At 53.0% G+C, this 24,670-nt stretch overlaps 1 protein-coding gene across 1 annotated transcript in view; it reads right to left on the bottom strand.

Annotated features, from left to right (window-relative positions):
• Positions 1-24,670, bottom strand: part of CSMD2 (CUB and Sushi multiple domains 2) — a 567,391-nt gene that overhangs the window by 362,707 nt on the left and 180,014 nt on the right. The window contains exon 4 of the mRNA XM_040619227.1: positions 10,522-10,716. Coding sequence (XP_040475161.1) covers positions 10,522-10,716 — 195 coding nt within the window. The remainder of the gene's footprint in view (positions 1-10,521; positions 10,717-24,670) is intronic.

A 24,670-nucleotide genomic window follows, 5' to 3' on the forward strand; every position in this document is an offset into this window, starting at 1 on the left:
GGGGGGGGGGGGAGCAGTGTCAGGAGTACGGAGCCACAAGCCCTGGTCCGCGCTGTCCTGTTTCCTCGGGCCTGCGGGTCCCGGTGGTTGGTCAGCACAGCAGCAGGCCCTGCGGGAGGGAAGCAGGTTGTGGGGGAAGACGCTGACTCTGCGGCCTCTGTGTGGTTCTGGTCTTAGAAAGCCAAGCGGCCATCCTACCCGGTTCGCAGCCTCCGCCCAAGCCAGCCCGTCTTCGTGCTCTCCTCCGACTGAACCTGACCTCCCTGCATTGCCTTCCCAGAGAGCGTCCGCGCTGTCCATGCAGTGCCTCGTGCCAGAGGGCTGCGGCCATCGGGGACTTCTCCCAGCCACACCCAGCCGGAGACCAAACCCCGCCCCTCCCTGTAAGTAGCTCTTGACCGGGCCTCCCGTCTGCCCTGCACCTGCTTCACGGGAAACCACGTCACCGTCCAAGTCGACCACAGCCATGAGGCTCCGTCGTGCTTTCCAAACATCTCTCCTGCTCCAGTCCGTCACTCTTCACACTGAAGCCTGAGCGATCCTGGAAACACAGACCTGAGGACGCCCCTCCTCTCTGTAAGAACCTTCGATAACTCCCACTGTCACTCATGATACACTAGAACATCCCGAGGCTTATAAGGACCGTAAAGGGACTTGCTTCGTACCAGTCTCTCCCCACCCACCTCCCACCGCCGCACTGGCCTCCTTCCAGCTCTTCTGATGTACCAAGCATCTCCCTGCTCCAGGACCTGGAAAGTGCCAGTTACTCTTTGTGGAACCTTCTTCTCCGCCTCACTGGGCCTGGCTGGCCCCTCCTCAGCCTTTAGGTTCCAGTCTAAGGGTCACTTCCTCAAGGATCTTTCCAGATACAGAAACCCCTCCCCCCATCTTATGCTTTCAGAGCGCCACACACTTTCCCATAATGAATCATTTTCCCAAATTCATTGATGGGTTATGTCATTTATTTAATGTCTAGACTGTAAACTCCATAAGGGCAGGGGCCGTGTCTGTGGGCAGCGAACCTGGGCTGACGGCTGCTCGGTCACCGTGGCTGGGCGGCGTGCAGCCCCTCATCGCCATGTCTAAGGGCCTTCTGCCATCCGGGAGCGGCCGCACAGCCGCTGCCTGGGGCTGGGGCTTTGGGAAGTTTGTTCCCCACGTGAGTTGTAAGTTTCACCCGCAGGAACGCCTTTTAAAACAAACACACCTTTGCCTCTGGACCCAGAAGTTCGGTAGCGAGACTCTCTTGCTGGGAAGGAGAAAGGACTGTTGACATCCAGCTAAGGGTTTAACGGAGCTCAGTGGAGCCTCGGGGCTACTCAGCTCTGAGGAAATGAAAATGTCCCCAGCATCTACCACTTCTCCCGGCATATGGCAGGCACTCAGGAAACGGCCATTGAACAATGAAATGAAACAGGACGTGGAAGCTCAGAGAGGTTAAGTAACTTCCCTAAGGTCACACAGTAGGTGGAGAGTTAGGATTCCAGCAGAATCTCTCTGGCGCCGGGACTGTGGCCTCTTTATGACACCACATGTCCCTGCTTAAAAGCAGTCTGGTAAGCCATCCTGAGATCTTCAAGCTCCTAACCTTAGTCGATGGTTTCTAGACTGTGCTGGAACTGAGGACTCGAGAGCTTGAGGCCCACGGCCCGGAGCTGCCAGTCCCCTCTGGAGGTGGCACCTTTCCCGTCTGAGTGGTCCCTGCCTCTCGGGCTCCTCCGACACCCGGGTTCCTTGAACATCCTGCTTTGATTGAAGACGCTCTAGAAGTTGTTTGGAGATTTCCTCTCACTTTAAACAAGGCATCATATTTCATGGTTACAACTTCAGAGCCATAAAATATAACCTTCAGCTGACACCACAGTCCTAAAATATTAATTTACACTTTCTCCGTCCCTGGTGATGGGCATTCTGCACCGCCATTGGGTCGTGTGTATTCTAAGGTGCAGGTGTGTGAGGCCGAGCGTTGCCCTTCCAAGTTTATGACTTTATTTACGATCGACTTTAAGTTCCACTGAAATTTCTTCAATTAACTTTAATTTTAGAGAACTACCCCCCGGCCCCCTTGGATGTCTGTTAACTCTCCAGTGACTCACAAATTTCGGGGAGGGACGGAGGAGCCATCCTACTCCCCCTTCCCTGCATTTCAGGCAAGATCCTGGACGCCTGCAAGTTTGGGGCCCTCGGCTCTGGGCTTCTGTCCATATCCTCAATGCCCAGGCTACTCTGCCTCTGAGGAAACAAAAGTCCCCACAGGCCCTGGGGGAGAAGCTGCCATCCGACAACCCAAGTGTGAGGCAGGAGCCAGGGTGCGAGTGCCCTAAAGGCTTGATGTTCTCCCTAGTTTTTTGATGTAAAGTTCCACGATTCATTACTCGCGTATAACACCCAGTGCACCATGCAATACGCTGCAATCACCTGAGGGCATCGCAATTTCTGCCCCTCCCCAACCCCCGATGCCTTCCACAGATATGGTCCCCCAAGGCATCCTTCTGGGGAGAAGAATGCAGGCGGGACATGCTATTCAGTTACATAACTCTGTGAGCGTCCATTATAGGCCAGGCGTTGTGCTAAATGCCTCACTGATATTTTTTTGTTTAATCCTCAAACCACTTGAAGAGATAGGTATAATATCACCTACATTTTACAGATGAGGAAACTGAGGTTCAGTGGTTTTTATTAATTTTTTTAAGATTTTATTTATTTGCGAGAGAGAGCGCGCGCGCATGAGCTGGAGTAAGGGGCAGAGGGAAGGGGAGAAGCAGACTCTCCCGCTGAGCAAGGAGTCTGACATGGGACTCGATCCCAGGACCCCGGGATCATGACCTGAGCTGAAGGCAGATGCTTAACCGACTGAGCCACCCAGGCGCCCTTGCTCGGTGGTTTTTAAAACTTGCCCACAGTCACATGGCTACTAACTGTTGGAGCCAGGATTCGAACCCAGGACACTCTAACCCCAGACCCAGGCCATTATCCACCTGTTTCCAACACTGCTCCAGGCCCTGGAGATGGGTTTTTCCAAGTGTGAGAAGCCCCCTCCTGCTCCCCCTCTCCTCCGCTGGAGGGGCCCGCGGCGGGGGCTTTGTGCTGCCTCCAAAGTGCGGCCAGCTCCCTGTGCTCGGGTAGAGGTGGGTGAATCTTGAGTCCATCTCCCTCTGAAGAATGGAAGTAGCCCCTGCAGACCCTGGCTCTCCCCCCACCCCGGGAAGTGGCATCTGCCCAACAGAACAACCTCAGGCCCCCTCCCTAAGGCTTCTCTCCTGGAGCTCATGGGACAGGCTACAGAGGAAGGTCCAGGGGAACACAGGAGACTGGGCAGTGCCTGGCCAGGTGGACTCATCAGGGGGTGCACCCGGGAGAGGATAAGCGCTCAGGCCCTGGGCCACCAAGCCGGAGCTCTGGAAGCAACAATGTCACCACGAGTCTCCTGCCAGCTGTCACAGGCCATTGTCCTTGTCTGTAGCAGACAGTGGTGGCCACGAGCATGGCTGGGAGAAGCATGGACTTGCTAGAATCCTGGCTCCGTGGCTCTTGAGCCGTGCGGCCGCAGGCAAAGTCCCTCACCTGCCCATACCTCAGTGCCCTCACGTGCAATAGCTCTTAACGTCCCGGGGTTTCTGCGAGGGTTCTGTGAGGCTGGAGGAAGGCAGCGCGGGGTCTGGCGGGGAGTTAGCGCTCGTGGAATGGCAGTGTGCGGCGTGGCGGCGGTTGGAATCACGCAGCACACTCTCACTGCATCATCGCCGCGAGCAAGGGCCTCTGCCGCACGCGTAGCGCTTACCAACCTGAGCCTCACTCCCCCCTTGTGAGTTGAGCACTGTTACTGGCATTATGTACAGGTGAGCGAACCAGGGCACAGAGAGGTTGAGTAACTAGCCCCAGGTCACTCAGCTAGTGGGCGGGAGTGGTAAGGCCAGGATTTGAATCCAGGTGATTGGACTCCAGAGCACATTCTGGACAGCTCTGCCATAATAACAGGGATGGCAAAGGTGACTGGAGAAGGACTGGTGACCCCAGCGGCAGGAGAGGAACCCCATGGTTAGGAATGGTATCTGGGAGCCATTCCAGAATCACTCGAGGTCCACACTGGCTGGCATGATATTTGCTCCTCTCTGCATGTCATGTAGTGTGATCAGCGCAAAGGGGCCCCGTGTGTGGTTCCCAGGCCCTCTCTGCCACCGCACTGCCAACTTAGGGTCTCGCATCCCTCTCCCCACCCCTTCCTAGCTCAGACCTTCCTCAGCCACAGAATTAACACGCCCCCTCACCCATCCCCTCTCCCCCCGCCCCCGAGGACATCTGGGGGCATCTCAGACTTTATCTGGATGAAACGAGCTCTCCTGATTCCCCTCAGGGCACACGCTCCCGACTCCCTGTGACAGTCATGCCCAGCTCAGTTATCGACATCCTGCCCTGCCAGCACTCAACAAAGAGCCTGGGAGTCAACCTTGACCCTTCGTTCCATCCACGCCTACCTGCATCTCATCAGCAGGGCTGTTGGCTGTGTCCCCAAACCATGGTCCCCGTCTACGCCCTCCCCTCTGTCTCTCCCACGGCGTCCAGAATCTCCAGCCTGCTTGCCTACTGCAGCCGCTTCCTGACTGGTCCTCCCGGTTGTACCTCCCACCGACTACAGTCCCTCTCACTCTAGCATCCAGAGTGATCATTTGAAAAAATTAAGTTCAACTGCACCAGACCTGTGCTTAAAATTCATCCCTGGCTCCTTCCTGAACGTAGAACCAAACCCAAACTTCTGGTCCTGCTTCACCACAGCAATCCCTCTCCCCCCACCCCTTCCCCCCATCCTACTTTACCACACGGGCCTGTTTTCTGTTTCTCTAACATGTCAAACTCTCTCCTGCCTCAGGGCCTTTGCACCTGCTGTTCCTTTTGCTGGAAATGCCCTTCCCCCGGTCTTCACATAACAAGCTCCTCCTATCATTCAGGACTCACTGTAGATATCACCTGCTCAGAGGGTCCTCTCCTGAGATCTCCAACTACAGTAGCCTTCCTATCACGATCCGCTTCATTTCCCTCGTGATCTGAAATTTGTGGATTTGATTTTTATCTGTTTTCTGCCTCCCAGCTGCTAAAATCAAATAAATACTCCATGATCTCATGGAGTCTGGTCTGACTTTTCATCACTGCAATTCTCTGTACCTAGAATAATAAACATCTGACAATCGGCAGTCAATAAATAAGGACTGAGTTACTAACAGGCTGGCGCACAGTAGGCACTCATGAAGTTGTTGAATCCTGAGTGAATGAATGAATAAGCGACCCACCCTTCAAGGCCGCTGCTCGTGTTCCCCACTTGAAAACCCGGAGAGGCTTAGCAGCACACCAGCGACCCGCAGCTCTGAGCTGGCACGGCATGGCTAGGGCTGCCTTGGACCCGTCTGACTCCATGCTCTTTCCACGGCACACTGCCCCTGTCTCGTTCCCCCCCCCCGGTTCCTCCCCGTGGGGCTAGGAAATCGGGCATGCAGCTTGACACGTGCAGCCTCAGCTTCCGCAGACCCGTGCCCTCTTTCCCGAGTCAGGGGACAGCAGGTAGTGTCTGACTTGAACCCCAGAGGCCAAGCATTGCTTGCTCTAGCTGCTTTCTCTCCACCTCTCAGCCCCCAGCACATCTGAACCCCATTCCTCCCCCAAGTGGTCTTCTTTGCTCCAGGGCCCATGCCCTTCACAAGCCAGAGGCCATTTGCTGAAACCCACATGGTCTTCCCTCTTGTGATTCAAAGAGGCTCCACAAAGCTCAGAGCTCCCAGGGACCTCTGCCTTTGACAAGGTGCCCAGAGTGACCCAAAGCAAAGAGAGGTCACAGGCCCTGCCTCATTCTCTCTGCCAGCTAGACTTAGCCTCAGAGGACCAGCAGCCTTGGGATGGGCCTCTTTGGAGGTCAGCCTCACACCTGCTCTGCCCCCTAATATCCCAGTGGGTCCTCACTCCCCCTTAGTCTGGGCTATGTCCCCAGGCTGAGTCTACCTTTCAGCCAGGCCTGTGGCATTTCCTGCCCTCCAACCTGCTCCGGGAAGCCCTGGCCTCAGACTCGGTGTCACTCAGCGCTGCTGGGCAGGTGGGCTAACCCAGGCCAGCAATTCGCTTTCCGGGCTTGTATGCCGACACGATTCTGGTGGTGAATTAGACCCATCCAGCCATCCGCTCATTCAGCAAATATTTACGGACCACTGCCCAGCGGATGAGGTTTATCCACTCACAGATGCCAGCCCTTGAGAATTCCACACAAGAGGAAAAAAGGCCAAAAGGCTTTAATCCTTCCTGAGTATGAACTGTTAACTCTGGCGTGACCGCGGCTTCTGGCATCGCGCATCGCATGACGCCCCCTCAGCTCCTGTACGGCCTGGCCTCCTGAGGACATGCAGTTTGGAAAATCACTTTCAGAAAATCACGGGCATTATCGAGGACGCTTCCCAGCCTATTCTTGCAGCTTGTGGTGCATTAGGAATCAGACATGGACCTGAAGCCCAGAGAATGGGGGAGGTGCTGGGGCTCAGGGAGGGAGAGAACCATCTGTCCTCCCCGAGTCATGAGCCCCCTAAGACACCAAGGAGCCTCCGGAAGGCCTCGAAGCCTTTCTGGAAGCCACACTTGACATCCTTGGCTGGCTTCCCCGGTGTGTTCCAGAACAGGGCCTTCTCTGGTATGGCTAAACTGGAAGCTACTTTTAGAAAAGACTTAGAACGATCAGCCTGGGACTCTTTCTGGAAGGGCCTCGTCCATGCTGAGGAACCCAAACTTGACCCCCGTCAGCGATGAAGAGCCGCCGGCAGCATTCTAAGCAACAAGCGATTCGGTCGGATCGGTGGCTTAGAAAGTTCACTCCCGCAGTGGAGACTGGCTTGGAGCGTGTGCGGTGGGGGACTGGCAGATGGCTGCCCAGGGAGGGCTGTTCTGCCGTGGGACAGGTGAGATGAGACGAGAGGCAGTCTGCACCGTCACTGGCCAGAGCCCCTGAACAGGGGCAGAGGCTCGGAGGCAGGGCGGGCGCAGAGAGAGATGCACCAGGACATAGTGGCTGATGGTGTCGGGGCCAGGGAGGGGGAGGGGTGTAAGATGCCAATGGTGTGTCTGGCTTGGCCACCTTGGATGGTGACACTCTTCACTGAGCTGGTGGAGGCACACAAAAAGCAGGTTTGAGAAGACAGAAAGAATTAGATTTTGGCTGTGCCCCATTTGAAGCACACTCTGGGAAAGGTTCAGTAGAGTCTGAGACCCATGCGGGCCTGAGCGGAGGACAGACAGTGGGGCTGGAGACAGACACTGGAGAGTCACCGCCAAGCAGCAATTAGAAGCCATGTAGTGGATGAGAAATCCCCACAGATGCCAGATGTCCCCAGAGGCGAGGCCACGTTGGGCCTTCCGGCATTAAGGGGAAGGCTGGGGAGAAGAGGGGAAGAATCGGCATCATCTGAGAAGCCAAGAGAGGAAGGAGAGAGGCTTGGGCGAGAGTCGTGCCCCAAAAAGGCCCCCTACACCCATGGACCACTGCTGTGGTGTGAGTGCTGGGGGAGCGCCATCATCCCAGCCCACGCTACCCCCCACCTACGCCCAGACGTGCAGGCACTGGACTGGGGGCCCTGAGCCCCCCGGCCAAGGAAGACCTCCAGGAGGCGGCCCTCATCACTTATCTTTTACAGGTGGATTAATAAAAAAAAGGCATTTTCACAGCCAGCCAAGTTTCTTCCAGGTGAAGGCTCTCTTTGTTCAGGAAAATACCACCCTGGGAAGGGACACGTTAGCCTGCAAGGAGATGACAAAGCCGAGAGGCAATGGGGCTCTTGCACCTAAGAGGTCAACGCAACCCTCTCGTGGGGCCTAAGTCAAGAGAGACCAAGCAGAGGAGGCTGGAGAAAGAAGAGAGGGTGTCACAAACCCCCTAGGGAAGCCTGAGCCTGCCAGAAACCAGGGACAGGCTTCCAGGGAGCAGGGGCCGAAAGCTTTTGAGGCTCATGATGGCTCAGACGTTCCCTCTCAGCCGTTTGCACCGCTGAGATGCAAGTTCCCTGTAAAGGTTGTACTGTGTGCAGACACCTTTGTTAGTGGGGTTTTGCTTTTTGTTTTGTTTTGTTTTTTCCCTGGGACAGAAGACACTGAAGATAAATGGGCCACGTTAGCTCGCAGAGTAGAACCCAGAGAGATGAGGCATGGCAGTGAGTTCCAGGTCCAGAGGAGGCTGAAGCTGATGAAGATCCCCAGAGACCCTGGGAGGGGACGTGGCTCTCCGCCATATCGGGATGGGCGTTGACGTGAATGACATGGCACAGGACGGGGTGACAGCCCTTCTGCCTCTCATACTTGGGCTACCATTGTTTTCCGTCTCCATATTAAAAGAGCATGGTATTTACAGTGTTGTAAGAGGAAAGAGAACGGTGGGTCCTGTTTCACAACTTAAATACTTGATTTCATACACTACCCGGTTTCATATTCTATTATCAGGTCACAACTCTGACACCCCTCCTGGGAAGGGTCAGTGTTCAGCTCTGACAGCCTCTGGGCAGGAGGTGGGTAGGGATTCTCTAAGAGGAGTGGAAACAGCCGTTTTAGGCCGTGGTTGGCCACTCAGGGCCACACAGCTGTGTGGAGGGGCCAAGGTCTCACCTGATGGGTTTGGTCATTCCTGATATCAACCACAAGATGAGAGGCATATCCCAAGTTAGAAATGGGGCCTGAGAGGAGCACTTAGGAAGGTAAAAATGGAGACCCTCACTCCCTTGGGTTCCACCAAGAAGGACCAACGGGGCCGAGGAGGAGTAAACAAACATGGGGTCAGGTGGCGGCTCACGCTGACTGGCTGTGGCTTGTCTCTTGGGAAGGACTTCGTAGCCAGGTGTGGGCTCAAGACAGGGTGCTGTGGTCAATGAATTATGTCTGCCATTGGAGTGGGAACAAGGGAAGAGGTACACGTGCCAAGTATTTTCCACCCCTGGTGCAGACAGTACAAAGGGCGTGTGCATTCGGTGGGAAGGGGGACCCAGTCTCCTCCAGCTAGTCTTTGGACAGTAATTACAGAAAAGCTGCTGCTAAGAGAAAGGCGAAACTTGAACCCAAGGAGAGCTGCACGTTCCAATCATTTCTCAACTCCTTGAAACGATCGCCCCCAGACCTATAGCGGAGTGTTCTGGTATCCACACAATCTAAAGATGAGAGTTTCAAGAAGAAAAGAACGGTCAATAGTGCAAAAGGCTGTTGAGAGTGCAAGAAATATAAGGGCCAAAACAATTCCCATCTGATTTGGCAACATGATGCAGAATATTGGGGCCAAAGGCCAGTCTGCAGAGGAGTAAATGGCAGGTGGGGGGGGGGCAGAGACAAGGCTGGATGGAGCTTTCGAGATGCTGGTCGTTCCTGGTGGCCTGGGGAAACCCTACAGTACAGTGTCACAGCCTTTACAAGGTGCCTTAAAAAATCTACATGCACGATAATCTCAATTATACACATTTTCATAATAAATGCATAGTGCAGTATGGATTAGAAGATAGGAAGGAAGTACATGAAAATCATTGTTAAAATGAGTAAATTTTGTTTCTTTTTTCCTCTTTTCTGAATTTTTAAAGATCATTTAAAAATGATCATGCTGGGGCGCCTGGGTGGCACAGCAGTTAAGCGTCTGCCTTCGGCTCAGGGCGTGATCCTGGCATTATGGAATCGAGCCCCACATCAGGCTCCTCCGCTATGAGCCTGCTTCTTCCCCTCCCACTCCCCCTGCTTGTGTTCCCTCTCTCGCTGGCTGTCTCTCTCTGTCGAATAAATAAATAAAATCTTAAAAAAAAATAAAAATAAAAATGATCATGCATTATTTTTATCATCAGATTAGAGGCATGGGAAATTAGCTTAGAAATAAACTCAGTTATTATGGGCTGGAAGGGCAAAAAGAAAGAGGCTGGGAACAGGGTCACCCACCATCCTGGTTTGCCTGGAACTGAGGGCGTTTCCAGGATGTGGGAATTTCAGAGCTAAAAATGAGGAAAACTGGGATAAATTTTGGTCACCCTAGCAGTATTTTGGGGGCGGAGGGCGCAGGTGGGGTAAAGAGGTTTTGAGCATATTTGGAGGCTGAGAGGAGGACTCCATGAAACAGGGAGAGAGGCTGAATTTATAGGAGAGGGAAAGAGAAGAATCGCCAGTGTGAGGTCAGTAGGAAGGAAAGCAGCTGGGGGAGTTCCTCGCACACAAACGCTCTGTAGCGGAAAAGAAACCGTGTTTCTTCTAGACAGGGAGGCAGACTGGCTAAAAATAAGTTTGTCGATGTGGGGGAAAGGGATCGAAGGAAGGAACTCCCGAGGGCTGGAAGGTCAAGGGAGGCTGAGAAGCCTCTAGGATAGCTGGGGACCCTGAGGACCCTCGGGGGTCTCCAGACGTGCACCCCCCATAGCAGGCACCCCAGATGTTGTTGGAGCGGATGGAGTAGCTTCTCCCACTAAAGACCAGGTCCCACTAGAAGCTCCAGCATCCCATTCCAGTTACTGCCCACCCCTCAGACCCTCTCTGGCCACCTACCTCTGCAGGAGGGCAGGGGGAAGTCCCACGTGGCACTGTTCTCGGAGCCGGCATGGCAGGTGAGCACGGCATGGCCCTCCAAGAAGAAGCCGGGGTTGCAGCTGTAGCGGACCTTGTCCCCCAGGTTGAAGGTTGAGCCCTGCTGGATGCCATTGGGCAGCCGCCCGGGGTTCCCACACGTGTGACTGGGGAGAACTGTGAGAGAGGGAGACATGCAGCCTATGAGTGAGGCTTCAGCCCCGATACCGGATTCCGCACAGCACCTGGCCGGGCAAGTCACCTCCCTGGGGTCTCCCTTCCCGGTAGACGGGCCGGCCCTCAAGGCTGCCTAGTCCCTGAAAACTCACGGCAGGCCTGAGTTAAGGAGGAGCCACACTTACGGCTTAAGACCGACAGTCAGGTTTCCTGCCTTTTCTCCTGTGCAGCCGCAGATGTGGATTAGGTCCGTCCCATCCCTCGAGATGTCCCAGGGAAATCACTTTAATCTCTTGGGTTTGGTTGCCCTGATTTCACACTCCACACTCCTCACGACCAGGGAAGGGGCACAGAGCATGGCATGGAGTAGGTGCTCATTAAATCCAGTGTCCTTCCTTTCATGCGTGTCTGCCCTGGCAGCCAGAGGGGTCCTTCAGCCCAGCGGGGCTGCGAGAGTTGAAGGGGTTGTTAGTGCTGGAACAGGCAGGGAAGCGGGAAGGCAAGAACCCGAGTTCTGATCTGACGGACCCACTTAAAGGGGAGCCGGGGAACACAACGTGGCGTGTGTGACCCAAGCCGAAGCAATCACGGCCAGCTGCGAGTGCGCTCTCACTATCCCGAGGAAATTGCGGGGGGGGGCGGGCGCCTGAGCATCGTAACCTGCCAATCTTGGGGGGGCTGCAGTTCCTCTGCCTGAGTCACCTGTTCAACCCAACCCAGCTCCCCCAGCCCTCTGCCCTTCTCCCCAGAGTTAGAACTGCCCGTGCCCTGGAGGTCAGACCTCCGACCTATCCAAGATGTCCCCGTAGGGCAATGACAAGGGCTCACAGCCATGTCCAGAGTACCATCCAAGTACAGGTCCATCACCTAGCGATGATTAGCTGAGGTGTCACTGAGAGGCCGTAGAGCAGAGTGGTGGGGAGTTCAGCGCATCCTGGACAGATGGCTTACTACCTGCGGGACCCCCAGCAAGTCTCTTAACCCCCCATGCCTCGGTCTACCTTGGCATTTCCCATGATCCCACACTACTGGCCACCGAGTAATTTCCCACGATCCCATGCTGCTGGCCACCTTGGAGTTTCCCATGATCCCACACTATTGGCCACCTTGGAGTTTCCCATGATCCCATGCTGCTGGCTATCTTGGCGTTTCCCATGATCCCACACTAGCGGCTTCCTTGGCGTTTCCCCTGAGCTCGCGCTGCTGGCGTGCAGCGGAGGCAGTGACTGTGACGTGTGTGTGTTTGTGAGTGTTGGGGGTTGGAAGGGCGGGTCAGGCAAACATTTGGAGAAGAAAGCAAGCTAAGGTGAGGGGAGGGAGCCAACCAGGGAAATGGGCTGAGAACTGGTGTACAACTAATGTTTCATTTTCCGCAACGAGTCGCAAAGACCCAATTTAATTAAATTACTAATGTCAAATTTTTAATGAACCTGCTTCTGCTTTGGGCTTTCTTCCTTCGAAATTAATGACTGGAACGTCACTATAAATAAAAGTGGATTCTTTTTAAAAAGTCACTCTCAAACACTCACTGCTCTTTACTTAATGAGCTGTTCATAATCAGGCCGCTCTGACCCAGCACCTCCACTGGGACTTGGGTGTGATGAATGGGGGCTCAGTCCCAGCACCACCTCCTTTTTTATCTTGAGCTCTGCTCCCGAAAGGCCACACAGTGGCCGGGGAGAGAGGGCAGATGCTGGGCTCAAAGAGGTGTGGCTTCCAATCTCAGTTCAACCACCGCTAGCTGAGTGATTTTAAACTGTTAATTGTTATCTCCAGCCTTCAATTCTTCATCTGAAAATAAGGATACTTTTTCTTCCCATGGTGGGTATCATACTAGTTTCCTAGGGCTGTAACAATGTATCACAAACTGGGTGGCTTAAAAAAAAAACAACAGAAACTTATTGTCTCACAATATGCAGGTTTAGAAGTCCCAGATCAAGGGGTCAGCAGGGCCACATCGTTCTGAAACTTGTAAGGGAACCCTTTCCTGTCTCTTCCTAGCTCCTGGCGGCTTTCTGGCAATCTTTGGCCGTCCTTGGCTTACAGACGCATTACTCCCATCCTCGATCTTCACGTGGTATTGTTTTTCTGTGTCTCTGTATCTAAATTTCACCTTTTTATAAGGACACCAATCATTTTGGATTGGGATTAGGACACACTCCAATGGGCTTATCTTAACTTCATCATCTGATCCTATTTCCAAATAAGGTCAAATGCACAGCTCCTGGGGGTTACGACTTCAATGTGTATCTTTTTGGGCATAGCAGGGCTGTTGTGCCCATGAAGGGCAGTTAGCTCTGTAATACCCACTACTGAGTTCCTGGTATGTTTGAGGCCCTGGGCTCCAAATTTATTTTACTTAATCCTCAAAACAAGCCAGTGGGATACCTGTTATCCTCATTTTACGGATGAAAACACTGAGGCACAGAGAGTTTCGGCAACTTCCTCCAGGCTACGTAGCTAGAAAGTGACAGAGCTTAGGTTGTGAATCTCAGTCTTTCTGGCTCCACCGTTCGGCACTCTTAAGTGGACTGTGATCCTGCTTCTGACAGAGACCGCACCCAGCACACAGTGGGTGCTTAATCAACCAGAGTTCCCTCCCTCCCTCCATCATTGCAGGTGCCGCGACAAGATGAAGGGTGATTACCTGATTGTCCAGATTTAATAGTCTGGCTTTTTTTTTTTTTCTCCAGCCTGATTTACTAACCTTGTATTTTTAAATAATGTCAAGGGCAACATTTAAACTGAGGGTTTTTGTAATGTGTCTGATGTGCACCTTGCTGGACAGAGGAGATCGGAGATAAGCCACAAAGCAAGCCTTCCGAGGTGCGGCATTCTTTGATTTTTTTTTATTTTGCCCGTGTGTTTTTTGGCACAGATATTATAGCTGTTCATGCTCTCCCATCTATAAAACTTCCCTTTGATTGCTTACAAAATGAAGAGTGGGATATTTACATCCAACGCAGCCCGGAACAATATTATTAAAGCTGTGCCTGACATTGAACAATTCCATTGTAGATTAGCTGTGGGGAATTTTGTCCCTTCTACAAAGCCTGGCTCTTGCCAATCAACATAATATTCTCAGTGATTGTATGACAATGAATCTCCTCTGTGGTTGGAGTGCAGCAAAAGCTACATCGCGCCTTCTTTTATTTTTAATTTGAGACTTTAGTTCCCATATTGTAATGAAGAGCCATTTATGCTCTCTGGACAAGCGCCCTCCATATGTTTTGATTTCTTATCTTTCATCAAGTAACTTGTTTCATCTCCATGGCCATACGGTTGATACTAAGTGGCAGGATGGCTGGGAAAACGGAGTCAGAGAGAAGGATTACATTTGCCACAACCCTCAACATGGAAAGAGGAGATGGCATTTCGTGTGCGTGCGTGCGTGCGTGCGTGCTTGCGTGTGTGACTGAGGGGTAGTGGGCATGGTCAGGAGAGGGAGGAATAAAAACCATTCTCTTCCAAGTAACTCCTCTGTGCTAGGCGCCTCTGCATTACACACATGGTCTTATTTCATGAAGCTGTTCTTTGTAACTCCCTTACTTTTAGCTGTTTGGCCTCGTAAACATAATTTATTGCACACTTACTACGTGCTATCCCCAGTGCCAAGTGCTTTGTATTTATTTCCATCCCCAAAGAATTGTCTCCACTTGCTGCCTCCACTTCCACTCCTCCCACCTGACATAGTATATATTTGATACATTCGCTATTCTTCGTCTCACCCTGCTACCATGTAAACTCCATAAAGACAGTGTTTAGTCTCTTTTGTTCACGCCTGTGTCCCAATTCCTAGAACACTCCACCTCCTGTATAATAATACTTCGATAAAAGCTTATTGAATGACCTAATGATCTTATTTAATCCTTTCAACAACCCATTGCCAGAGACGCTATTCTTACCCCTTGCTGAGATGAGCATGCCTGCTGGAGAGGCGGGGCATTTACTCAAGGCCACATGGCTCATGGTGTGTGTGTGTGTGTGTGTGTGTAAGTGCCCGGCTGCTAAGCCCATGTACTTGGGGCTGCCCTAGGCTGCGGTTGCCCTTGACCATCCCACCTCGACTCGCTCCACCGTGAGGTGGTGCGTGTTTCCTGAAACATCCTCGTAGGGGACTCACACTCATTTTCCTTAGGGGATGCCTCGGGTGTCCACCAGGCAAGTCAACCCCTAGCCTGGCCCCGTACATCTCCTGCTGCCTGTCAGTCAAACGAATACAGGGGCACCAGGGCCTCTGATGGGGTACGCCACCTACAAGTTCCCAGGGCCCTGTCCTGTCAGGACTCTCCCTGTCAGGCATGAGCTCTCCACCGTAAGCGGATTCTCTCGGCTCAGGTTTGCAGGTTTTGCAAGCTTCCGCATCAGGGTCCCGTGGGGAGTTTTACAAAGCTACTGAAAGCTACTGATGCCTGTCCCACAACCTCCTGAATCAGAATTTCAGAGGCAGAGCCTGGGCTCGTCCAGGGCTCTGCAAAGCCGAGCTGGGATTGACAACCACTCACGGTAACCTATTCATGTCGGTTATTCCATTAACTGCGTGGGGTTATCTCTCTGAGCTGTGACCTGTTCAATCTCCGGGGCCTCTCTTGTGGCTGGACTTTGACTTCTGGGGGCGGCGAGCCTGGCCTCTCCGCTGGACTTGGCTGAGCTCCATAAATCACACTTGCCCTCTCCTTGCGTCTCCTTTCATATTCCTCCTCGCCTCCCCCCTGGACTCCTGCACCCCACTCTGATCTCCTTGCTGCTGGTGTTGCCCCCTCCAATGCACTGTCCTCACTGATGCTGGAGTGAGCATTCTAGAAGGGTAAACTGACCACGGCCCTGCCTTGTTCGCCCCATCAGGCGCATATGTGCCCAAAGTGGCTTCCCTACCACCAAGGCACGCCGGCCAATGCAGTCCCCCTGCTCTTTTGCGTGATTCACAAAAGAACAAATAATGATTTGAAAGATTAATAAACATAAATAAAAGGAAAGGAAAAGAAAACCTGGAGGGCTTTCCCATGGCTGTCAGGATAAATCAAAGCCTAGGTTCATGCAGCCCATCCTTCCACGATGCAACCCCGGCTGACAGCTTCTGCTTTATCTCCTGCTCCCCCAAACTCATCCCCTCCACTATTGCTATTCTAAACCACAGGCTCCCCGAGCACATCTTGCCGTTCTCTCAAATGTTCCATCTGGAAAACTCCTACTCATCCTTTGAAGCCACACTTCAATGTCACTTCCTCTGTGAAGCCCTCCTTGATGCCCTTCGTGTCTGGTAGAAACTGGAAAATCCCCGGAGAACGCATTGTGATAGGAGGTCAATTCAAGCATAATATTACTGGCAGTCAGTCCCCAGAATCCTGGACTTCCGTGCCCGTGAACTACAGAGGCCCCTCTGGTCATGTCATCATTTTGTGACCTCACACCCCACCTTTTACATGATTGGAGCTTTGGGGTACCACTTACAGAATTACTTTGGAGTTCTAGCTGTGTGCCAATTCCTGCACTTGTCGCCCAACGTTGCAACTCATTCAGCCATCCGTTGACGACACCCTGCTTTCCGGGAGCTAAGCCTGCTTGTCAGTGTTTGTATAGGTGTCTGTGTTCATCACTGGACTCCCTCGAGGGGCAGGAATGACTTACTCTGTATTTATCTCGTGTTTGACTTAATGCCTGGCAGGAAGAGGGTGCCTGGTTGGAATGTGTAGAAGGAATTTTATATGTGTACACATATATAATGTATATTATATAAATATAAAAATATGCATTATATATTAGCATATATATATAAATTTATATATGTATATAAAGCAAGAAATTAGTGCATGGTTGGCAAACTGTTTTCTATAAAGGACCAGATAGCAAATATTTTGGGCCTTGCCTTATGGTCTCTGTCTCAGTGATTCCACTGAGTCTACAGTGATTCCACTGTAGTGCAAAAGCATCCACAGACAACACACGTTCCAATAAAACTTTACTGAGAACACAGGCAGCCAGCCCACGAGCCATCATTCGGCAGCCCCGAACACTGTCGCTTCAGTTACGCACTTAGCTCAGATGTACGATTCTTTTTGCTGGGCATCAACGGGGGGCAGGGGCTGGGAGAAGAGTGAGCCAAGCAGCTGGGAGTCCTGGACAGAGGTGACTGGCAGGAAGTGGGCCTGGCAAACTCAGGCGGCAAGCACCCGGGGCCTGAGAGGGCAGTCCCATTGCCTTTCCCCTCCTGTTTGGCCCTGGAAACAGGGGGTGCTGTTCTGGCTGCAGGCAAGGGCTTGCCTACGTTCAGTCTGTACTCCTTCCTGTTAGAATCATACTTCTCTTAGCCCCCAGGTTCCTCTTTAGGCTGGCATTCATGAGCCCCACTATAGGAAAAAGAGTCAAAGGGTCAGTTGTAATGATAGTAACTGTCACCATGTAGATGTTTAATATGAACCGGGCCCTCCGCTCAGCACTTTATCTGGGTTCTTCTATTTCATCTTCCCCCGACAGAGGTACCATGAAGGTTCCCCCCCCACTTTGGGGGGCTGCAGGGATGAGGAACAGCGGACCTAACTCTGACCCAGTGTCATACTACTGGTTGGGACCAGGGCTGGGGTTGAAACTCAAACCACTTGACCACAGTGCTGTCTCCTTCATCAGGTTGTAAACTTGATCTCCCTGGCTTCAAGTTTGCTTTCCCAGCGTGGAGGCAGTGCTCTGGGTCCCTGCACAGTCCCTCTCTCTGCCAGACCTAAGGCAGGCCCCACCCACACCCAGGCAGCAACTCCTTGGCCCCCTCTCCCCACCCCAGTGAGCTGAGGCTGTGGAAGCATCCACCCTCCCACTAGCAGGGGCCACGGAGGGGCTGTTAGTGCAGAATTCTCCTTGGCGCTTTATAACCACAGGACCCCATGACCTCCTCACTTTTACTGGCCTTTCTTTAGAAGCAGCACTGAAATGCAACACCCTAGATCCCAGAATAGAGTTGCCAGTTAAAACAAAGGATGCCCAGTTAAATTTGAATTTCGGAGAAACAGAAATTGGGGTTTTAGCATAAGTATATCCCATACAACATCTGGGATATACTTACACTAAAAAACTATTTGTTATTTGAGATTCAAATTCAGCTGGGCACCCTGTGTTTTAATTTGTCAATTTTGGCAACCCTGCCCCAGAGGGGAGCCACCTCTGCATCAATGACTTCGGCTTCTAAAGGCACTAGGAATCTCTCTGGGAAAAAGAGGAAGAAGAAAAGGAGAGAGGTAGCCCTGCCTTTAGAGAACACAACACTGAACCAAAGAGAGCCTGTGGAGGGGGAAGTTCAGAGCCTCCCAGCGTGGGGTCTGCATGAGTCTGAGAATCTCCTGCAGGATTACAGGGGAGCAGTGGGCTGTGCCCCCCGCTCCTTCCCCCAGCCCATCCCTAAGGGAAGCTCCAGCCTCTGTTCTTAGGCACCAACATGTCCCTCTCCTGTTTCAAGAGCCAGTGGCAAGGCTGAGCCCCTCTGATGAGTAGCTTTAGGCTAGCACAAGGCCCTCCATAAGGCAGCCTCTGTTGACCTCTGCAGCCCCAAACCCTGCTGCTCCCCGCTCAGCCTCCCCACCCAACCCAGCCGAGCAAAGGGATTCCCCAGCTTGTCTGGACAGAGCGGCGTATGGAGAATCATTGTTGCCCTGTGGGGAAATGCTGCAAAATACCGTTAGAACAGCTAAATACGCAATTTGGGGCTAAAACTGATCAACTGCAGAACGGAGCCTAGAAATGTTTCCCAAAGTATATTCTGTACAAAAATGAGAAATACATTCCCTGAGAAAAGCTTTCAGTGGGTCAAGTAATTTTTAAAAATACTCCAGAAACTCCCTCCTCTAGCAGAAACCAATGGTCACGAGTTTACCCAAGAGGTTCTTCAGGCGAGAAACCTGTTGAACCTTATACTTAAACCAGAATCTCCAAAAATTTAACCACAGACTCTCTCCCGCCTCCCTTTTCTTTCCTCAGAATCACGTAGTAACTTCAGAATTGTTCTATGAAACACGTTTTGGGAATTGCTAGAACCTCGGGTAAGATAAACCCGAGTTGCTTGGTTTACATTATTAATCATCACCATCATAAAAGGACAATAGCAGTGATAGTTGACATTTACATAGAACTTCCTGGTTAACATGAATTGTTTTACAAATGTAATTCCCCTTTAGCACATCCAAACTTATGTTTTTCTGGAAGCTGGGATGGCCTGAGGTCTCCCGGGCTCCACTGGTCAGGAGCTTTGAGGACTGATATCAATACTTACCAAAGAAGTAAACTTATCACTTCCAGCTGGACTCAGCATATCTTATAAAATGGCAAAAGCATAGGATTTGTTTCTTTCATCTGATGCCTTTTATAGCAGGGTATGTTTTCTGTTTGGCTGGGGCAGAATGATCCTTGGCCTGGTGGGCTAGGACTTCTCAAGGTTTCTGGCTAGGGCTAGCCATGTTGGGCCCTCAGCCCTGCCCAGCTGCAGAGAGGAAGTCATGAATCCTGAACCAATCTTGGCAAAGGAGCTTGAAAGGGGGAAGCCTGACCTGGCTTGGCAGAGTGTTTTGCCGTAAGGCTGGGAATTGTAACCCTGGGTGAGGATGCCCATATGGGAAGTCATCCTTCCCTTGCTGGGGTTGTCCCACTGGGCTGCATACTTGGCCTTGCTTTCCCCTGAACCTCCCCCAAGCTTTGCAACCCCCTCCCTATGGCTGGGTCTTAAGTCCCCTATATCCTGCTGGCTAACAAGGAAATGCTGTCTCTGAACACCAGCACCATTTGGGATGTCCAAGGGAATCCACCATGTGCCGGTGCCAGTACTGTGGACAACAGAGCCCCAGGGCCCCCCTTTCTTGCACTTGGCTCCCTGTCCGGGGCCCAGAAGCTCCAGCATATCTCACAGCCATCTCTCTTCTTAAGGTAAGAAGCACTTTGGTTTGCACCCCTTTGGAAGAAGCACAATATTCCAAAGGCCCTGGACCCCTGGCTGCCCTCTTTCTAGGAAGAATTTGAGAGAGGGGCCCAAAGAGGAACTGAGAAGGGAGGCATCCAGCCACTCTCACCCCCCTATTTCCCATACTTTCTGCAGAGGATGGTGGATACAGTGACTAGAAAACGCTGGCGCAATGCGGGGTCTGGGTCCCCACAGGAAGTCTGTGAGCCCTCCTCTCTCCCTCCATCAGCAACCCCGAGCTTTCTGACCACTTCTGTGGTCTAACTTTACATGCATCCCAAAGTCCAAAGGCTTCGTGGAGCCCCCTGTGCGGATGGAGACCACCCACACGGGCCCTCCAGGGTCAAGCGGCAGGAGGCAGAACTGTCTCTGCCCTGGACAAGCTCCTTACTCGGGGGACCACGATCTCTTACACATAACACAGGCATACCGATGAACTTTCACATCTCACGGGCACAAATCCATCATTCAAACGCTCTCCTTTCCACACACACACACACACACACACACACACACACACACACACACGTTCTATCATGCTCTCTCTCTCTCTCATACTCAAACATGCATATACAAAAACAGACCAATCCAGAAGGCATCTGTACATAGCTCTTGCATTTACATATGTGACAGCAGGCACAACACGTCCTCCCACACACACAATGAACACCCTATATTATGTATCGAAATGACAATCCACTTCTGCATAGCCTCTCCTGGGTGAATAACACTCGCTGACAGGTGTCTCCTTCTACAAGCAGAACACGTCTTGGAAGCCAGTGTCAGTCACTCTTCCCGCACTCACGGGGCCTGCCTGGCTCCTGCCTTGACACTCTTGTCACCCAGGCCTAGAGCAGGAGGCAGGACTGGGGTGGGGACGCCGATCCAGCTGTGGCAATGGTGCACACAGCTGCTGGCATAAACCACGGGCTACGAGGCAGGCAGCGAGGCTGTCGGGGTCAGGCGGGCATGGAGCACCGTGGCTTGGAGAATGGTGCCAGCGTCCCGCAGACCTGGGTTTGAATTCGTGCGCCCCCCCACCAGCTGTGGGTTAGCAGTTAATACATAGCAGTAAGCAGAGTGCACTGGTGAGGACAGTGGACCCTGGAGACGGATGGACAGGGGTTCAGATCCCACCCTTGCTATTTACTGAGCAAGTCACTTCACCTCCCGGCACCTTGGTGTTCTTACCAATAAAATGGGAGTCCCCACGGCACCCAGCTCAGAGAGCCGCTGAGAGGATTAAGCAAGATAAACCAGACCAAGTACTTCTCTCAGTGCCTGGCACATAGTAAATGCTCAGTGAACTGGGGATGTGATTACAGACAGGTCCCAGGAGCTCCCTGGGAGAGGATGCCAGGGCAGTGTGGGTGAGGCCAGAGCCGAGAGAGAGAATACGCTGGCACAGTAGCTGCGGGGAACAGATGGGCCCCAGGAACTGGAACAGGAGAAGCCGGCCTCTGCCAGGCAGGTAGCATCACTTGGACCCACATCACTTCTCCGGAGCCAAGCAGGGGCCTGCTTCTACTCTGCTGCCGCTCCGAAAGGCCCCCCCCGACCTAATAAGAACGATTGTGGAGCAGTCCCACCCAGCTGCCAAGGAGCCAGGGAAATGCAGACAACACAGGGAGCCAGCAGGTGACAGACACGGGCCCAGGACCCTGCCCCACTCGGCCCCACTCGGTCCCTCTCCACCCCTTCTCCTGGCTGCACTCTGCTGCCCCAGCCAGTGGCACACGGCCTCAGGGATGACGGGAAGGAATAGTTTGGAGAAGTTTCCTGGAAGAGGCACTAGGTACAGTCTTGGCAGAGAAGGCAGGACATTCCAGGTAGAGGAGGTGGCTCGTGGCCAAGAGCACGCAGCCCCCGGAGCTTGCTGCTGTTTCCTAAGTCCTGTCTCTTGTGTTGCTGACTCCTCGTCTATCTGCAAAGTCCCAGGCCAGACCTTCCTCCTGACTCCAGCCCCGAGTCTCCCCGCCTTCAGGCTTCTCCATGGGGAAGTCTTAACAGATGCCTCCGGCTGCATGTGGAGCAACTGAACTCCTGCCCTTGCCCCAAACCCACCTGACCCCAGGGTGGGGGTCCCTCCAGCCACCCTCTCCAAAACCTCTCACGTCAGTCTCTGGAGTCGTCCTCCCCACCCCCCTGCTAATGCCTCAGGGCTACCTCCCCCGTCTCGCCTTCTTCTCAGGGACTTGGAAACAGTCCCCTTTTCCCTGTTCTGTCTTTAGACTTGTCCCAATCCAACCCGTTCCCTAAGAGCTAATAGGATCGCACTGCTTCCCTCTGAAAGCCCTTTGGTGGCTCCCCATCACTCACGTGGGATTCACACTCCCTCAAACGTCCCTTGAGATTCTCCAAGAGCTGGCCCCAGCCCCATCTCCAACCTTAGCGCGCACTGTCTCCCCTCACATGCAATGTTCTAGCAACACCGAACTCCTCGTATTTCCTCCAGCGCAGCGTGTATGCGTGAACAAGAACGTCGTGTCTCTACAGTGTGTGCACGTCTGCTCGCGTGCTGGTGTTACAGGTGTGGGTACGTCTACAGACTGTAGATGTAGATATAAGATTTTGTATGTACGTAACGTGTGGTATGTGCAGGGACACGTGAGGCGTACGTGTGTTTACATGGCAGAGCCTGCAGAGGGTGGGGACTGAGGGGGACAGCGCTGAGAAGACAGTGGTGGGCACACCTGGGCAAGACCTGGTGTTCACAGCTGTGCTGGGCTGCGGCCAGCCCCAGGGACCGAGGGCCTGGGAGTCAGAGTTTCCAGCCCTCCTTTCCCCAAGGGAACAAAGGGAGTCTCAGTCCCCTCCTGACCTGGCCTGCAGCTGTCCCGAGGCACAGGGCTCGTGCTCGGAGAAGGAGCCAGGTCCCTGTGTGCTGTTCTCCCTCTCACTCAGGGAAGGAGCGGGTGAGAGACCCCAGAGAGCCTGTACCCCTCTCCGTGTCCCCAAAGAGCTGATGTGACCCAATCACTCTTTCACTGGGATTGTTCCCCGAAGAGAGACAAGCTCTCGATTCTGGCTCCTGCCTGCGGACAGCCTGGCATCAAGCTTCACCCAGAGCCTTGAGGGTTTTTCTGAACACCTGAGGACTCCAATCTCTCCTTCCCTTTCGTCCTGTGTCTGAACTTGACCCACTGTGGTTCCCGCCTGTCGTGGGCTGGGTCTCTGGCCTCCCCACCCTCATTTCCTTAGGCCTGTCTGTTACCAGCATCTCCAGGGCTGGAGCGGGGATCTGGAACAGGCCTAGGTCTCTCCTCCCAGCCTCAAGCCAAGTCACGGGGATCCGTCACTCCACACTGCCCGCGGCTCAGGAGGCACGCCGGCTTATGGGAGCTGCTCGTGTGTTCATTCGCTCATGCGGCCAGTGCCTTTGCACACTGGTGGTGCTGGGGCCCCAGCAGGGAGCACCCTCCCTGCCCGCACGGTGCTTACCCTCTGGGCTGTGAGCCTTTAGTTAAGAAACTACCAGAGCACCCGCCCCAGGCCGCAGCCCCACGAGGAGGTAAGGCAATGACAGCTGAGGGCCCACTCTGTGCCAGGCATGATGTGGGGCACCTTACATTCCCGATTGCCAAGAATCAGGATCTCTTCCCATGCCTTCTCCTGCCTACCCACCCAGCCCCCACTGCAGTTTCCCTGCCTGCCCCCCTTCAATCCTCCACTCTGCTTCCACTCTGGGAAGGTTGTACAAATAGAAACGGGTGGGCCAAGGGGGCTATGGTGCCCCGGAGGATCTTGAGAATGACAATGTGGCCTGCAGTGTGTGGAGTGCTGCTAGGAGCTCGAGCCAGAAAGGGAAGAAACAGAGCCACTGAATTTGGTGGTCCTGCTACAGAACCAGTGAAATTAAACAGAGGAAAAGTAACAAAGAGTCGAGAGATCTAAATAAGGATGACAATGGTGGTGGTTGATCCTTAAGTACCTGGAGCTCTTTTCTGCCCCAGGGCCTTTGCACAACTTTGCCTGGCCCAGAAGTGCTCTGGCCTTTGCTCTTTGCATAGCTCATTCAGGCTCATCCATCCCATGTCACTTCAAATGCCCCCTCCTCTGAGAGACCTACCTGGCACCTAATCCGGCCTCATTCTCTGTCTCACCACCTTTCATGTTACCTTCGGAGTACTAACCACCACGCGTAATCATTTTTTGTGTTCTTATTGTTTTCCTTGTTGTTTATTCCCCTCTTCCCACTAGTATATAGGCCCCATGAGAAGACCTTGTCTGACATTTTCGCCTTTGTATCCTGGCACATCCCACAGTGGCCAACACACAGCAGACACTCAAATGCTATTTGCTGGGGGTGCCTGGGTGGCTCAGTTGGTTAAGCATCTGCCTTTGGCTCAGGTCATTGTCCTGGGGTCCTGGGATCGAGTCCCGCATCCTCAGCAGGGAGCCTGCTTCTCCCTCTCCCTCTGCCCCTCCCCACCCCTGCTCATGATCTCTCTCTAATAAATCAATCAATCTTAAAAAAAACCCAACTATTTGTGGAATGAATGAGTAGGTGGATGGCAACCTCTATGTACATAGTTTGCTGTGAGTCTGTCTGCTGAATACTTAGCATAAACCCCCTTTACTGGACTGACTCCATGGGGCTTCTGTGCCTTAGACATTTCCTAAAGTGGTAAGGCGTCAGCAAATGTCAAATTGGCTGCATGTGGAAAAAAAAAAAAAAAGCCAGCTGTCCACCAAAACTCATTTTTCCCTTTGGGCACATGGTTAGATGACCTTTCCCAGACTTCCCTGCAGTTGGGCCCTCTTCAATGGTGACCTAGGCCACTTCCAGGCACGGCCCATAGAATCCTCTGTGCAGCTTCCTCCAAGTTCTTCCATCTCGACTGGAGGCAGCTGACCAGACCCCCGGGGATAGTGGGTCTCCAGGATGGAAGGAGGCTTCATCCCTGAATTACCATGTGCAGGAGAGTTGCCCACCAAAGCAAACATCCGCTCAGGATGGACAGAGGAGCAGGAAATACACTGTAATCTGCTGAGCCATGGACAGTTTGGTGTCTTTGT

The sequence above is a fragment of the Ursus maritimus genome, unplaced genomic scaffold (genome assembly GCF_017311325.1).
Source record: "Ursus maritimus isolate PB19 unplaced genomic scaffold, ASM1731132v1 scaffold_32, whole genome shotgun sequence".
NCBI classification, from domain to species: domain Eukaryota; kingdom Metazoa; phylum Chordata; class Mammalia; order Carnivora; family Ursidae; genus Ursus; species Ursus maritimus.